The 17,872-nt window shown below is 41.4% G+C and overlaps 1 protein-coding gene across 1 annotated transcript in view; it reads right to left on the bottom strand.

The window, feature by feature from the left end:
• The window catches only part of PLB1 (phospholipase B1), a 126,075-nt gene that overhangs the window by 82,132 nt on the left and 26,071 nt on the right, over nucleotides 1-17,872 (bottom strand). The window contains exons 11-14 of the mRNA XM_032790231.1: nucleotides 15,215-15,297; nucleotides 13,792-13,858; nucleotides 13,020-13,124; nucleotides 9,666-9,761 (exon numbers count right to left, since the gene is read on the bottom strand). Coding sequence (XP_032646122.1) covers nucleotides 9,666-9,761; nucleotides 13,020-13,124; nucleotides 13,792-13,858; nucleotides 15,215-15,297 — 351 coding nt within the window. The remainder of the gene's footprint in view (nucleotides 1-9,665; nucleotides 9,762-13,019; nucleotides 13,125-13,791; nucleotides 13,859-15,214; nucleotides 15,298-17,872) is intronic.

Here is a 17,872-nt window from a genome sequence, read left to right as displayed (position 1 = left end):
CTGGGAGTGCTGGTGGCATAGGGTCTGAGTAGAGAGTCCACATATCCAGACAGTCCTTCAGTGAGAGTGCCAATGCCCGAGATGATGGGGCGTCCAGGATTTCCGGGTTTGTGGATCTTGGGTAGTAGATAGAATAAGCCTGGTCGGGGCTCTAAGGGTATGTTGATTTGTTCCAGTGTTAGTGTAGGGAGTGTCCTGAGTAGATGTTGCAGTTTCTTAGTGTATTCCCCAGTGGGATCTGAGGGAAGTGGCCTGTAGAATTTGGTATTGGAAATGTTATTATTACCAGGGCGGCTCCAGGGTTTTTGTTGCCCCAAAGAGCAAAAAAACCACAAAAAAAAAAAATCTCAATCTGCAGCTCTACCACCGCCACTTCAGTCTTCAGCGACAATTTGGCAGCTGGTTTTTCACTCCGAGAGGTACCAAGGGACCCGCTGCAGAAGAACCCGGACGTGACGCCCCTCATCGTTGGCCACCCCAAGCAGCTGCTTGTTGGGCTGGTTCCTGGAGCCGGCCCTGATTTTTACACATCATAGCCTGTGGAACACGTGGTCACAGTCTTATGACCATGAGATTAGTAGATTTCAAGAAAGGATTAGACATTTGTATGGATAATGAGAAGAGTCACAGTTACATTAGACAAGATTTTAAAAATATTAGAAAGGATATAAACCTTCACACTTCAGGACATAAGCTAATCCCTAACTGATGGGAGACAGAAAGGTATTTATCCCATGGGCAGGTTATTCTATTTGGTCCACCACAGAATTTTTCACATTCCCCTGAATATTCTGTTATTGGCCACTGTCAAAGACTAAATGGAGCACTGGTCTGATCCAGTTGGGCAATTCCTATGTTCCCAAAATGAAAGTAAAAACATTTAATGAGTATATAGAGGATGACGCATAGTACAAATCCCTCTGTGGTCACTACCCAGTTAGGGAAAAACAAACCAGGAAGACAAGAACCCTATCTTATAGGGCTGGACTTTTCACGGTCTATTTTGTTACATGAATGATAGCTACAGACAAGAGTAAAAGCTTCTTGTCTAAATTCTTTAAATACAAATGAAAGGCACTTAGCATCTAGATATATTTTCAGAGATAATGTTGCAAAGCATTTACCAAATTAATCAAACTGCCCTTTGTAGATATCAGCCTGGTGAAGTGATGGTGGTCTAAATATACAAATAACTACTCACAGCTTTTCCCAACCACCTGCCAATTTTTCACAAACCACTTTCTTAAATATATAAAGTTTGCTGGAACCTTGCTCCCAACCAGCAATTACGCATTTTGTAAAACATCTACGGAGCACCTGGAATTCGTACATCAAGTGGAAGGAGCAGAGCATATTGGAGACAAAAATTGAGCTTCTGCCTACTCTGCTGCGTATTTACTGCTACACTGGCCCTGATTTATATCTCGTATCAGCTCCCCCTACAGTGGGTCTGTTTTTTAGCAGATATCGCCGGATGTTATTCTGATGAGAGTAAGAGCTTCCCCTTGTCAGAGATGCTGATCAGATAAAGAAATCTTCCATGCCTTTTAAACTCCAAAGATTCTGACCTGTCATCTAGTCTCACGCAATTGTAGGCAACCATCAAAGGGATTGCAGATAACAAAGTCTACCCAGAGAGATGCCTTTCTGAGAACCTCCAGCTTTACTAAGAGATTTCAATGTTGAAAGAGGAGAGGCACGGAGACGAACAGATAGGGAAGCATCCAAACAAAAGATAAAAGCACAACTGAACTAAGTATTTTTCTCACCTTAGGTCAGTTCATCGATTCAAACGGCATCTCCAAAAATATAAGAGGCCGACAGCAAATCCTGGAGAGGCCCATCTTTGACAGTACAACTTCATTTTGCTTAATGTCTGCCACACACACAAGTTTCCCAAAACGTCTCCAGAATGAAAGTGACAAGTATAGAAGAGGGAAATATTAACAGGTGTAGTCAAGGGGGCCAAATAAAGGATATGTATTCAGAAGAGATGTGAATTTATAAGGAGAATCATGGAAGCAGAGTGATATAGAGAGGCTGTTCCAATGGCCGGAGTTGCAGAGAAGAAGGCTCTCCCACCTACAGGTACCAGATTACTGTGTGAAGGCAGACACGGGAGTTTGATGCTAGGTAAGGGCAGGGATTTGAGCGGGAGCTAGAGAGAGAAGACAAGGTAGACTGGTGTACACATCCATGGAACGCTTTGAACATATGGGGATAAATTGACATCAGTGGAATCAGGATTTCACCCTCGAGTGCAGTTTTGTACTGGACCCTGCAATGAAGGGGGAGGCAGTAGAATTGTTTCAGGATGGGGATGGGGATGTCACACTTCTTTGTACAATATGTGTGAGAAAGAAGGCTGCGTGTGGCATCTGCACACACTGGAATCTGGAGAGCTGGGATTTGGAAAGACTGGAGGAAAGGGAGGCTTAATAGGCTCCATGAAATGAGCACGTGAACCCAGGAATGACAAAGTTCTAATCCAGTCTCTAATTTTAGTGGCTGAAATGCCAGCTGCATAGTCCAGTAAAGATGTGGGGTGGGGATGAGGGGCATGAAGGTGGATTCTACTTTAAGATTTTAGTAAGAATCTCCTCTGGCTTCCCTACCTGATGCAGTTTGCCAATGAAATCCAGGATCCTTAAAACATTGGCCAAGCTGACCCCAGACAAAATGTTTCCACCTTCTGTTAGCAAAGTGTAATTTTTGGTGGCAAAAATTGGCAAAAGTAGCTCCCTCCCCCTCAAGTAAATTCATTATTTGCACCCAGTGGGAAAAAAATCACTTTCATAGAAATTTCACGGAAAAAAAATTGTGCTTAGCAGATAGATTGTTGCCCTAACTCTTTCATATTTGTGTGAATTACCTCAGTAGTTTTACACTTAAACCCATTCAAAAATAATATTTAGTTTAGGAAGTGTTTTCTGTCTTCAAATATTTTACAAATCATTTAATTAGCGCTAGTAATATCTGTGCAAGTTAAGCAAGTATCTTCAGCCCTGGGTTATAAGTGGGGAACTTGACGCACAGGTAAGTTAAGTGACTTGCCTGATCTCACAGGCAGACTCTGTGACAGTGCTAAAACTGGCTTCCAGTCCGCTTCGTATGCATTTACCTAGTGGAACAGAGCCAAACACAATGACACAGGAGCATGACATATCTTATCATGGTATTTGCCTTGCAGTAAAAGAGGAGTTGAGATATGAACTTTAACGTTATCCTAATGAGTGTTCATGGATAACAGAGAGGCAGCCCTTTTGTTCCAAGGTTACAGCCTTGATTACGATGAAAGCTATGATTATATCATGGAGCTCATGGAAGTCACAGAATCTGTGACTTCCATTGCTCTACATGACGTTTTCTGCCCTGGGGCTGGAGCTCTCATCCAGCCCCCTGTCCCCCACAGCTCCCAGCCCCTGCTCTGGCAGGGGACCCCACAGCTCTCCAGCTGCAGCGGGCACGGGGACTCCCCGCAATGCCTAGCTATGATGGGTGGAGGGGGGAACCCCTACAGCTGCCCAGCTGCCCTGTGAGCAGGGGGACCCCAGAGCTCCCACACCCTGCAGCAGTGGGGGACCCAAAAGCCCCAGCAGAAATGGGTGCTGAACCCACTAACCCCTTTTGTCAGGGATATTTTTAGTAAAAGTCAGGGACAGGTCCTGCTTTCCATGAATTATTGTTTATTATCCGTGACCTGTCCCTGACTTTTACTAAAAATAACCATGACAAAAACTTAGCCTTAATTACAATTAGGTTTTAACCCTCAAGCTGCCAGTAAGTGACAGAAATTAAAACCAAAGATCTGCAAGGATTTATTCTTAAATTGTGTTTATTGAACTGCTCAGATTTTGTTTTTACCTGCTTCACCTGCCCTAAAATGGGAACTGCAGATGCTTGGTAAATAAGAACATAAAAACAGCCATACGGGGTCAGACCAATGATCCCATCTAGTCCAATAACCTGTCTCTGACAGCAGCTGATGCCAAATGTTTCAGAGAGAAAGCATAGAATAGGGCAGTTTCCAGTGATCTGTATTTCATGCCCAGCTTCTGGCAGTTGGAGGTTTAAGGATTCCCAAAGCATGGAGTAGCGTCCCTGACCCTCTTGGCTAATAACCATTGGTGGACCTATCCTTCATGAACCCTTAGTTCTTGTGTTATGTGCAGTGGTAAATAACACTGCCCTATTCACTTGCTCAAAACTATCTATCATATTGCCCCTTAGTCGTCTCCATTTTAAGCAGAATAATACCAATCTTTTTAATCTCTTCTCATATGGAAGCTGTTCCACACCCCTAATCATTTTCATTGCACCTTCTCTGCACCTCTGCCAATTCTAATATATTATTTTTGAGATGGACTGACCAGAACTGCACGCAGTATTCACGGTGTGGACATACCATGGATTTATATAGTGGCATTATGATATTTCTGTTTTATTACCTATCCTTTTGCTACTGGTTCCTAAAATTCTGTTAGCTTTGATGAGAGCTGCTGCACATTGAGTGGGTGTTCTCATAGCACTATCCATGATGATGTTTTCATGAGTAGGAACAGCTAATTTAGCCCCTATTATGTTGTATGTATACTTGGTATTATTTTTTGAAAGTGCATTACTTTGCATTTATCAACATTGAATTTCATCTGTCTTTAGTTGTTCAATCATCAAGTTTAGTGAGATCCCTTTGTAACTCTTTGCAGTCAGCTTTGGACTTAACTATCCGCACATTTTGCCACCTCACTGTTCACCCCCTTGTTCAGATCATTTTATGAGTATTTTGAATAGCACAGGTTTCAGTACAGAATCTTGGGGGACCCAGCCCTCTCTCCATTGTGAAAACTGACCATATATTCCTACCCTTTGTTTCCTGTCTTTTAATCAATTACTAATCCATGAGGTGACTTTCCCTGTTATCCCATGACTTCTTATTTTGCTTCAGAGCCTTTGATGAGGGACCTTGTGAAAGGCTTTCTGAAAGTCTAAGTACATTGTATCCCCCTTGTCCACATGGTTGTTGACTCCCTCAAAACATTCTAGTAGACTGATAAGATATGATTTCCCTTTACAAATGCCGTTTTAACTGTTCACCAACATATCATGTTCATCTATGTGTCTGATAATTATGTTCTTTACTATAGTTTCAACCAATTAGCCTGGTACTGAAATTAGGTTTATTGGCTGTAATTCCCAGGATCACCTCTAAAGTCTTTTTTAAAAAATGTTGTCATTTGGTACAGAGACTGATTTAAGCAATAGGTTACATACCACAGTTAGATTTGCAATTTCATATTTGAGTCCTTCAGAACTCTTGGGTGAATACCATCTGGACCTTGTTATTTATTGTTTAATTTATGAATTTATTCAAAAACCTCCTCTATTGACACCTCAGTCTGGGACAGTTCCTCAGATTTGTCACCTAAAAAGAACGGCTCAGGAGTGGGAATCTCCCCTATATACTCTACAGAGAAGACCAATGCAAAGAATTCATTTAGCTTCTCTCCAACAGCCTTTTCTTCTTTGAGTGCTCCTTTAGCACCTTGATCATCCATTGGCCCCATTGATTGTTTGGCAGCCTTCATGCTTCTGATGTACTTTAAAAAAATTGCTGTTAATTTTTGAGTCCTAAGCTTCAAATTCTTTCTTAAAAACATAAGAATGGCCATACTGGGTCAGACCAAAGGTCCATCAAGCCCAGTATCCTGTCCTCTGACAGTGACCAATGGCAGGTGCCCCAAAGGGAATGAACATAAAAGTTATCATCAAGTGATCCATGCCCTGTCACCCAATCCCAGCTTCTGGCAAACAGAGGCTAGGGACACCATTCCTGCACATCCTGGCTAATAGCCACTGATGGACCTATCTTCCATGAATCTATCTAGCTCCCTTTTGAACTCTGTTATAGTATCGGCCTTCACAACACCCCCTGGCAAGGAGTTCCAGAGGTTGACAGTGCATTGTGTGAAAAAAAATACTTTCTTGTGTTTGTTTTAAACCTGCTGCCTATTCATTTCATTTGGTGACCCTTGTTCTTGTATTATGAGAAGGAATAAATAACACTTCCTTATTTACTTTCTCTATACCACTCATGATTTTAATAAACCTCTATTGTTTCCTATCTTTTAACCAGCTACCAGTCCATGAGAGAATCTTCCCTCTTACCCCATGACTGCTTATTTTGCTTAAAAATCTTTGGTGAGGGACCTTGTCAAAGGCTTTCTGAAAATCTAAATACACTATATCCACTGGATCTCATTTGTTCGCATGTTTGGTCTTTCTAATTATATTTTTACACTTCATTTGCCAGAGTTTATGCTCTTTTCTATTTTCCTCATTAGGATTTATCTTCCACTTTTTAAAAGGATCTCTTTTTGCCTCTCACTGCTTCTTTTACTTTGTTGTTTAACCATAGTGGCTCTTTTTTGATTCTCTTACTATGTTTTTCAAATTGGTGTATACATTTAAGTTGAGCCTCTATTATGGTGTCTTTAAAAAGTTTCCATGCAGCTTGCAGGGATTCACTTTTGTACCTTTTAATTTCTGTTTCACTAACCCCCTCATTTTTGTGTAGTTCCCCTTTCTGAAATTAAATGCTACAGTGTTGGGCTTCTGTGGAGTTTTCCCCACCACAGGGATGTTAAATTTAATTATACTATGATCACTATTACCAAGTGGTCCAGCTATATTCACCTCTTGGACCTGATCCTGTGCTCCACTTAGGACTAAATCAGGAATTGCCTCTCCTCTTGTGGGTTCCAGGACTAGCTACTCCAAGAAGCAATCATTTAAAGTGTCAAGAAACTTTATCTCACCATCCCTTCCTGAGGTTATATGTATATATAACTGAAAGCCCCCATTATTTAAGTGAATCACAGAATATTGGGGTTGGAAGGGATGTCAGGAGATCATCTAGTCCAATCCCCAGAGACAGATTTTTGCCCCAGATCCCTAAACAGCCCCCTCAAGGATTGAACTCATAATCCTGGGTTTAGCAGGCCACTGCTTAAACCACTGATCTACCCCTCTCCCTTTATTATTGAGTTTTTTATTTTAATCTCCTTGAGTATTTCAGATCATTAACACCATCCTGGTCAGGTGGTCTGTAATATAGCCCTACTGCTATATTCTTATTTTTCAAGCATGGAATTACTATCCATAGAGATTCTATAGTACAATTTAGTTCATTTAAGATTTTTACTTCATTTGATTCTACACTTCCTATCACATATAGTGCCACTCCCCCACTAGCACGACCTGTTCTGTCCTTTGATATATTTTGTACCCTGGTATCACTGTGTCTCATTGATTATCCTCATTCCACCAGGTTTCTGTGATGCCTATTATATCAATATACTCATTTAATACTAGACACTCTAGTTCACCCATCTTGGCCTACCTAATTATACTTTTACACTAAACTTACCAAAATCTATACTCCTTTCTATTGTTGAGGGTTGCTTTTTAGCCTCTAACTGCCTCTTGTACTCTGTTGTTTAGTTATGCTGCATTTTTGATTTATTTATTTATTGGTTCTCTGTTTATTTACAGTATACAGTTAGTTTGAGCATCTTTTAAGATATTGCCTCTCCCCTTGTTGCACCCATGATAAGCTGCTCAAGAAGGATTCATTTATGGTGTCTAGAAATTGTATCTCTACATCCCTTCCTTAGGTTATACAGACCCTGTCAATATGCAGACAATTGAAATCCCCCATTATTATTTCATTTTCTGCCTTTGTACCCTCTCTAATCACCCTGAGCATTTTACAGGCACCATGCTGGGCAGATGATCAGTATAAATTCCTACTTCTATACTTCTACTGTTGCAGCATCGAATTTCTATCCATAGAAATTCTATGGTACAGTTTGATTTATTTAAGATTTTTCCTTAGGCTTTGTTTCACATATAGTCCCACTCCCCCACCAGCACGATCTGCTCTGTCATTCTCAGATATATATTGCAACCTGGTAGCAGTACCATGTCCCACTGATTATCCTCATTCCACCAAGTTTCCACAATGCCTGTTATATCTATATCGTTCTTTAATACCAGGCACGCTAGTTCACCCATCTTAGCATTTAGAAGTCTAGTCTTTGTATACAAGCACTTGTACATTTTGTCAATATTCAGTTGCTTGCCTTCATGTGTTATATTTAAATGGGACTCTTACGTTTGACTGTTCTTCACTACTTCCTACCTGTACTTTACAAACTTCTTTCCTGTCCTTTTTACTAAGCTATAGAGTGTCCCCTTTAATAAATTCATCCCTTGGGGATGTCTCCACCTGAACCGTGTGCTCCTCTGCACCTGTTGGCTTTCCCCCAGCCCTTAGTTAAAAAAAAAAAAAAAAAAAAAAAAAAAACTACAACATTTTTAATTTTAGATGCCAGCATCTGGTTCATTCATGAATATCTGCTCCTCCAAAATAAATAATAATAATAATAATTCCCTGTGGTTTTCTTTAATATAGCTCCACTAACAGCCATTTATTTATTTTAACTTAATCCTTTTAAAAAATATAAGTGTGTGTGTTGAAATGTGGCTGCTGGCATCACCAGGGAAAGAAGAACCTTGGAAAATTTTGAAAGAGGCAAATTTCTAAATAAAAAGCGGGGGGGAATGCCTCAAACTAAAACTCTGGTGATAGAGCAGATACGTCTAAAACAGCAAATACACTAAAGGAAGCATTTTCAAAACACTGGGACCAGATTTCACTTTAGACAGGTGCAAAAAAAAAATATGTCTGAATTTTTGCCCCCAGTTAAATTAACCACAGTGACAAATCAGAGTGCTCTGTCCCTCTCACTCATTGATTTGCACTCACCATCAGCTAGCTGGACGTGGAAGTACCTAGAGCTCTGCCCACATTCAATTACATGCACAAATTTTGTGAATGCAAATTGCCGTTTGGCTCTTATGCTCTGGGGTTAGGAGTGTCCATGTTTCTTTGAAGAACCAGTCCCCGGAGAGAGACATTTGCAGCTTTCCACAGCTGTACGGAGTCTGTCTATCCTGGATCCAAACCTTGAGGCAGAAATGGAGGAGCCTCCAGACCAACCATCTAACTCAAAATAGGAACATTTTGGCAAAATGGTATAAAAGAGTATATTATTATTTGTACTGCTGTGGTACGTAGGAGCCCCAGTCACAGATTAGGACTCCATTATGTTCAGTGCTGCAATGTTATAACTGTTACAACATCAGTTTAGGAACTGAAAGGCCAGGCCAAGACCCAGATGCATTCTCCTGAATGGGGTTCTGTGTAGCTGTGCTGTGACACTGTGAGAGAAGCCAGGCTCACCAACAGAAGGGATTTTTCTTTACTTTTCTGTACCCTTATGTGTCTTTGTGCCTGCCCCATATTTAGGAGACTATTGTTGAAAGGAGGACATCACAGGGACTTTTCAAAATGCTTACTACAGTGTACATAGCTTTGTACCTGGAAGGAGAGGTCATTCTGGACTCTGTACTACACCTTTAAATATAGAGTAGTCTCCCTACCTGTCTGAGGGTGGTAGCTATGAGGGAACTTTCATCAGCTTCCCCCATTCCTCGCAGTACTGCTAATGACAGAACCCTCCCTACTTAAGGACTGACTGGCTTTGAGGTTCCAGGCATTTGTGCTAAGCCTAATCAACCCTAACATCTTCAACACTTCTTACCATGTTGTTCCAGAGACCCACGCCCAAGGCAGAGCACTCCTCTTCAGTGATTTCCTCTGGCGTCTTCGGTATGGAAGTGCCATTAACCTGCCAGCCCTGGAAGAGAAAGTATTTTAGAATAGGACATGGTGGAACAGTGCTACCTCATTTATGCATAAGGCCTAGAACCAATGCTTGGAGGAGAAAATGATACTCAGCACTGGAAAAACACATTTTTAAAATAATCTGAACAAGTAGATATGCACCAGAAGCTGACCTCCACTGCAGCCTCTGGGTAGAGATAGAACAGGACACTGTTCTGAGACATGAATGATGTACTTTGTACTAGGAGGCAGCACTGAAAAGGCAATAAATTCCACGATATAGCAGGAAGATCAGAGTAACTGCAAAGCAAGTAGTGATAGCGAGAGTCACATGTGCAGGTTGAGGAAGAATATGCTAATAGGATTAACAGAGCCTGGTTTGGAAAAAAGAGCTATTTCTCTAAGCTGATGTTTAAGGGAATTTTAAAAGCACTGGCCTAAAGAACTTGATTGTGACCTTTTGATAGAACATATAGAACAATATTTTTCAAGTAAAAGCCACAGTGTTTGAAAGATTTTAGTAGCCCATGCACAATATCCTGCGGGTCTAGGCAGCTAAAGAAACCAAGAGCAATATAGCTTTACATTTAAAAACAGCTAGTAGCTGAAAGCCCCTGCTGTCATAGTGTAAGTCTTAAAATCATGTGCATCAAAGAACTGAAAATGACTGAAAATTTAAAAATTAGACAGCAATAGACCACAAATTCCAGTGGCAGAATCATAAAAATGTAGAGTTGGAAGGGACCTCAAGAGGTCATCTAGTAAGTCTATCCTTCCCAAACGGAGGCAGGACTAAATATATCTAGGCCTTCCCTGACAGGTGTTTGTTTAATCTATTCTTAAAAAAATCTACAAAGACAGGGATTCCACAGTCTCCCTATTATTAACCTTTCTGCAATAAACTTCTATCTGCTGCAATGAAATCTACACTTCAGGCATTCCGTCAACTAGTTATTCCTAGATGGTTATCTGATGCAGTCAGATTATATCAGAAATTTAAATCCCTCAAGAACACACACGAGGTTATAAAAGTAGAGAACTTTTTCACCTTCTAGATCAAACCAGACAATAGCAATAGAAAGAAACTGTTTCCAAACTGAACTTCATGCATTGTGGTCAAAAGCCTGGCAAATTATTAAAAGACTGGATGGAGATTATAATCTGGACAAAAGAGAATAGCCAATCACAGAAAACTCCATTGCATCCCAGCTGATGGCCAATGACAGAGCTCCTAACTGAGAGAAAGCCTTCAGCTGTGCAGTTAAAATGATGGTTGCTGAGAGATGGCAGTCTCTGGGAGTGGATATGAACTCAATGGCTGCTTTTACCAATCAAGAGCATGACCAGACTGTACATCAACTCCTGGTCCAGATAACATCCACAATGAGTTTGTCTCTCACCTCAGGCCAAATCATCAAAAGTTGGCTGCTTCAGTTTCTGATCATTGGACTCAGGATTGCAGCCTCCCAGAAATTCAGTGTAGAGCCAAGGAAATCACTGGCAGGCGCCAAGGGCTACCAACCAGTGTCTCTGCTGTGTGATACCTACAAAGTCATGGAGAGACTAATTCTGATGCGGATTAATAAGGTCGTCTATCCTCAGCTGGTTCAACCCCTTTGCCTGTGATGAGAGGCAATTACAGACTGCAGTCTGCCCCAGGGAAAGGGAGCTGGACAATGACTGGCAGTAGCCACTGAGGCAAGGTGGGCTTAGAGAGTTGGGGGTTCCCAGACTGCTGCACTGTGCAACACAGTATAGGGAGGAGGTGAGCAGCCCCCACTGGTGAAAGAACAGGTTAGGGACTATTTAGAAAAGCTAGACATGCACAAGTCCCTGGATCCACATCTAATGCATCCAAGGGTGCTGAGGGAGTTGGCTGATGTGATTACAGAGTCATTGACCATTATCTCTGAAAATTCATGGTGATCGGAAGGAGGTCCTGGACAACTGGAAAAAAGCAAATATAGTGCCCATATTTTTAAAAGGGAAGAAAGAGATCCTGGGGAACTAGAGACCAGTCAGCCTCACTTCAGTCCCTGGCAAAATCATGGAGCAGGTCCTCAAGGAATCCATTTTGAAGCACTTGGAGGAGAGGAAGTTGATCAGGAACAGTCAACATGGATTCACCAAGGGCAAGTCATGTCTGACTAACCTGATTGCCTTCTATGATGAGATAACTGGCTCTGTGGATATGGAGAAAACAGTGGATGTGATATATCTTGACTTTAGCAAAGCTTTTGGTACAGTCTCCGACAGTATTTTTGTCAGCAAGTTAAAGAAGTATGGATTGGATGAATGGACTATAAAGTGGATAGAAAGTTGGCTAGATTGTTGGGCTCAGTGGGTAGTAATCAACAGCTCAATGTCTAGTTGGCAGCCAGTATCAAGCAAAGTGCCCCAGGGGTCGGTCTTGGGGCCAGTTTTGTTCAACATCTTTATGATCTGGATGATGGGATTAATTGCACTCTCAACAAGTTCACAGACGACACTAAGCTGGGGGAGAGAGATAGATATGATGGAGGGTAGGGATACAGTCCAGAGTGACCTAGACAAATTGAAGATTGAGCCAAAAAAAAATCTGATGAGGTTCAACAAGGACAAGTGCAGAGTCCTGCACTTAGGAAGGAAGAATCCCATGCACCGCTATAGGCTGGAGACCAACTCGCTAAGCAGCAGTTCTGCAGAAAAGGACCTGGGATTTACAGTGGACAAGAAGCTGGATATGAATCAGAAGTGTGCCCTTGTTGCCCAGAAGGCAAACGGCATATTGGGCTGTATTAGTAGGAGCATTGCCAGCAGATCAAGGGAAGTGATTAGTCCCCTCTATTTGGCACTAGTGAGGCCATACCTGGAGTATTGTGTCCAGTTTTGGTCCCCCCACAACAGAAGGGATGTGAACAAATAGGAAAGAATCCAGTGGAGGGCAACGAAAATGATTAGGGGGCTGGGGATATGACTTACGAGTAGAGGCTGAGGGAACTGGAGTTATTTAGTCTGCAGAAGAGAAGAGAGGGGGGTGGGGATTTGATAGCCTAGGGAGGTTGTGGAATCTCCATCCGTAGAGGTTTTTAAGGCCTGGCTTGACAAAGCCCTGGCTGGGATGATTTAGTTGGTGTTGGTCCTCCTTTGAGCAGGGGATTGGACTAGATTACCCCCTGAGGTCTCTTCCAACCCTAGTATTCTATGATTCTATGAAAGGACCAGCTGAATATTTCTGTCGTTGTCACCAAAGGTGACCTAGAAAGGAGGAGAATGGTTGATGTTCACTCACCATTCTATGAGGCAGATTTATTTCTTGGAGGAAAGGCTGCAGAACAATGGTGAAGTCGTCCCTCACATCATACCTCCCAGAATTCAGCAGCTTTTCCAAATCACTCTGAATGACAGATAACAACCATTTAACAGTATGCTGGAGAGACCACAGTTCAGTTTATCCATGTCTTAAATGAATTTAAGGTCATCTCCGTCCCTAATAAACCACAATAATCAAATGATGTAACCAAAGACAAAGGTAGTAATTCAATTAAAATATTTTATGCCACAGTTAGAAATTTCCCTGTGGCTCTGAGAGAATTGCATTGAATTAACACTATTTTCTTAAAGCAGCTAAGGAAGGTAATCAAATTTCACGCTTAAGAATAAAAACTGGTTTCCTGCAGCTTGTAGAAGGAATTACAGATACAAGACAGTAGCACATTCAGCCACTTGTAATATAGGAAGTTTCCAGCTTCTAAATCATCTGACATTTGTCAGTACCAGAGATAAGATACTGGACTAGAAGGACCACTGCTCTAATTAGATATGGCAAATCCTATGTTACTACGAGCTATAAAATCATTAGCATCTACAAGAGGTGCGGAGATTGCTTAATTATACTATTATGTTACTTTCACATGCTACTGATGCCAGAATATGTTACCCCATAATCATCGCTCTGTTGACATTTGTATTAGACAGATAACCCCTCATCTCCCTAACCTTGAACATGAGCGTAGCAGTCTACCTTTACCAACTTAGAACAAGAAATATGGAAAAAGCCATACCTGGTAGGACCATCTCAATATGATGTCATCAAGTTTGGTGTCTTCGTCAACACAGTTACATGGCGCCCTGGATGCATTACTGCAGAATGAAAAACCAAAACCAAAAAACCCCAATACTTTCAGATTACTTTCAGGTAACAATTTTTGCTTGATGGGGACATGGCTGGAACTCTAATATGCCACTGACAGTCATGTGTCAGAATATGTTTGAAGGCCCAGTAAGCATCATTGCAGAAGGCTGCATATTGACAAAGACCAGAAATCACATGGGACACATTGCTTTTCCGCTTTATCCCAGAATTATATTGGTTTCCATGTCCATTGTTTTGGACGGCTTCTTGACTTTTGAACCTATTCAGCTGGCAAAATACACCAGGCTTGGTTTAGTTCAGGGTCTGTCAAGTGGGCATCACTCTCGTACTTGAATTAGCTGCTGCAGATAATTTAGCATTTGCTTTCAAACATTTCCATTTCCCGTCTCATTAGCGAACTGAACTCTTGCAATACTTTGCATAGGAACTATTGCCTTAATATTGTGGTAGCAGCCCTCAAGCTGTGCCATTATTCTCACACCATACATTATACTACACGAATTGTCATTTGTGAACTTCTGGTAAACACTGAGCCAAATTCAACCCATAACTCAATGAAGTCTCATTGGTGGCTAAAGCAGGCACATCTGGCCTTTCTACCTACCTATTTCTATGCAATGGCTATTTACTTCATCTTTTGAGTGAAATGTAAAACTGATGTCCTGAAGTTATTAAAGATCACACTGCACTTTTTACAAGAGTAGAGGGGTAGACCCTGGTGTACTGGCCAAATTCAAATGCTGATCATCAGATTTTGCTTTCTTAATCTCCCCTTGCAATCTCTATTGGAGAAGAGATCTTTCTCTTCTTGACTTAAATAGCTTTGTTCTTGACCTAAACTTCAGTGTAGCATTGCTAAGCTGTTATGTAATTGCCAATGCTCCTTTGGCATGGAACATTTCACTGATGGGTGGAATGTCTCCTATGCAAGCTTGTGAAGTGCTTCAAGATGGCTATATAAGTAGTTATGGCTGTTTATAAAATATTATAATCCAAAGAATATTCCTCTTTGAACATTGTGGCTTCTAGAATCTTAGAGTCTTTCAGAGATTCATGGCTTCTGGGATCTAGAATTTATTTGCCATTAATGAGAACTTTTCTGTGGGAAAAACATTGAATGTTAATGTGCTGAATTTCATTTTTCTAGGTACTAAAGGCATCTGAAAAAACTTTAAATGCACTGCTCACAAGACCCTAGTACATACAATGCAGTCAATATGTAAGCATTCTTGCCATGTTTTGGGGAGAGGGGGAGAGGGGAATACAGTACACTATCAGGAACACTAAAGGGAGATCATGGCCCGTACATAGTTCAAAGAACGTCTCTTTACCTGATTTTATTCTGATCACTGTGTGAAAGATAGAAGATTCTGAACTCAGTGGAATCCACCAGGTTTACAAAGGCTTTGGGGACCTACAGCAACAGAGGTAGAAAATGAACATGCAGAATTTGCAATTAGAGTTTTTTTATTCATTTTTAAAATAGTACTCTTATTGCCTGGGAAGATTTCTACTTATTCACAGAACTGGTACAGTTTCCTCCGAACTGCCTTATCAATGTACTTCACCCCTGACCAGGAGGGACCCTCTCAAAGAATCAGTGATTTCAGACATGGCTGATTCAGTCCTTGGCCCTCCTCCTGTGACTGCCAGTCAGGGTAACATTAGTTTGAGAAGACAAGTTGTGAACTGTGGCCAATTAGCTCATTTTACATATATCACTGAAAGACCACCAGGTGATGACAGCTGTCATTTATTACTGATCTAGACTGAAATCAAACAGGTGAACTATCATTTAGATAGATAAGTATGCAAGGCCTAGAGGTGATATGTTCCTTATTACACTGGCCTATTAATCTTTCATACCTCCTCTCTCCCAAATCAAGATGTAGCTTTCCTAATGGATGTGCATAAAGATCTCATTGTTATGAGCATGAGTGACATGAACAGAAACTTAAGAAGGGAAGGAAAGAGATTGATGATAATGAGCCTTTTTAAGAAAGGGAAAAAATGTGATCCGGGTAACTATAGGCCTGTTAGCTTGACGTCTGTAGTATGTAAGGTCTTGGAAAAAATTTTAAGGGAGAAAGTAGTTAAGGACATTGAGGTCAATGGTAATTGGGACGAATTGCAACATGGGATATACTAAAGGTAGATCATGCCAAACCAACCTGATCGCCTTCTTTGAGAAGGTGACGGATTACTTAGACAAAGGAAATGCGTAGCTTAATTTACCTCGTTTCAGTAAGGGTTTGACACTGTTCCGCATGGGGAATGTTAGTTAAATTGAAAGATGGGATGATATGAAAGTTGTAAGGTGGATAAGGAACTGGTTAAAGGGAGACTCCAGTGGGTCGTACTGAAGGTGAACTGTCAGGCTGGAGGAGGTTACTAGTGGAGTCCCTCAAGGATCGGTTTTGGGACCAATCTTATTTAACCTTTTTATTACTGACTTGGCAAGAGAGGGAATGTGCTAATAAATTGCGCGTGACACAAAGCTGGGGTATTGCTAACAAGAAAGGACCGGATACTATCAGAAGATCTGGACCACCTTGTAAACTGGATATAATAGGATGAAATATAATAGTGAAAGATGCAAGGTACTGCACTTAGGATTAATATAAGAATTTTAGATATACATTGGGGACGCATCAGTTGGAAGCACAGAGGAGGAGAAGACCTTGGGGTAGGTTGATAGAGTGGGCTATGAGCCGCAATGTGATATGCCGTTAAAAGCAAATCGGTTTAGGATGCATCAGCGATGGATTTCCAGCGGATAGGAGGTGTTAGTACCGTTATATAAGGCGTGGTGGAGCCCCACCTGGAATTATTGTGCAGTTCTGGTGTCCCATGTTTAAGAAGGATGAATTCAAATGGAAGGTTCAGAGACGGGCTACTAGGATGATCCGAGGAATGGAAACCTGCCTTATGAAAGGAGACTCAAAGAGCTTGGCTTGTTTAGCCTGGCCAAAAGAAGCTGCGGGTGGGATATGCTTGCTCTATATAAATATATTAGGGGGATTACGTTAGGAGGAGAGGAATTATTAAGTTTAGTACTAATGTAGGCACAAGGACGAATGGGTACAAACTGGACATTAGGAAGTTTAGACTTGAATAGACGCAGTTTCTACCATTAGGGGAGTGAAGTGCTGAACAGCCTTCCGAGGGAAGTAGTGGGGGCAAAAGACTTATCTGGCTAAGACTAAGCTTGATAAGTATATGGAGGGGTGATATGATGGAAGTTTATTTGGGCAATTGATCTTGGATTATCAGCAGATAAGTCTGCTCAATGTCTGTGAGGTGTTGGATGGGATGGGAACTGAGTTACTGCAGAGAATTCTTTCCTGGGTGCTGGCTGGTAAGTCTTGCCACATGCTCAGGGTTTAATGAATGCCATGGGTCAGGAGGAATTTCCTCAGCGAGTTGAGTGGATGGGATTGAGGCCCTGAGGTTTTTCGCCTTCCTCTGCAGCGTGGGGATGGGTCGCTTGCTGGGGAGTCTCGCAGCTTGAGGTCTTCAACCACAATTTAGAGGATTCAATCACTCGTCATGGGTTAGGGTTTGTGTAAAGTGGATGGGTGGGGTTCTGTGGCCTGCCTTGCTGCAGGAGGTCAGACTAGATGATCATATTGGTCCCTTCGACTATGAGTTTGAGTCTATGAGCCAATAGGATTAGGCAAAATTCTCACTGAAGCTGGTGATAGCTGACCTGTGGAGTGAGATTGAGTAAAAAGTTATTAAAAGGCTCAGAGTTTGGCCCATACATTCGAAGAGTAATAGTTTTTGCATATGTAGAGACCTTTTTGCATATGTATTGACCTTAGTTAGAGAAAAAACAATTCTTGATGGGTATACAAATACCTTATCTAGATAACGTAAACATAGAAAGGTTCTGTTTTACCATTGATATATACTCATGTAAGCAGAGTCAGGATGGCTCTACCCTGACATCTGGTGGAAAGAATTTCAGATATGTTTTTGCATAGGCA

This window comes from Chelonoidis abingdonii, chromosome 3, assembly GCF_003597395.2.
Source record: "Chelonoidis abingdonii isolate Lonesome George chromosome 3, CheloAbing_2.0, whole genome shotgun sequence".
In the NCBI taxonomy this organism is placed as follows: Eukaryota; Metazoa; Chordata; order Testudines; family Testudinidae; genus Chelonoidis; species Chelonoidis abingdonii.
This window is presented reverse-complemented; position numbering and strand designations above follow the sequence as displayed.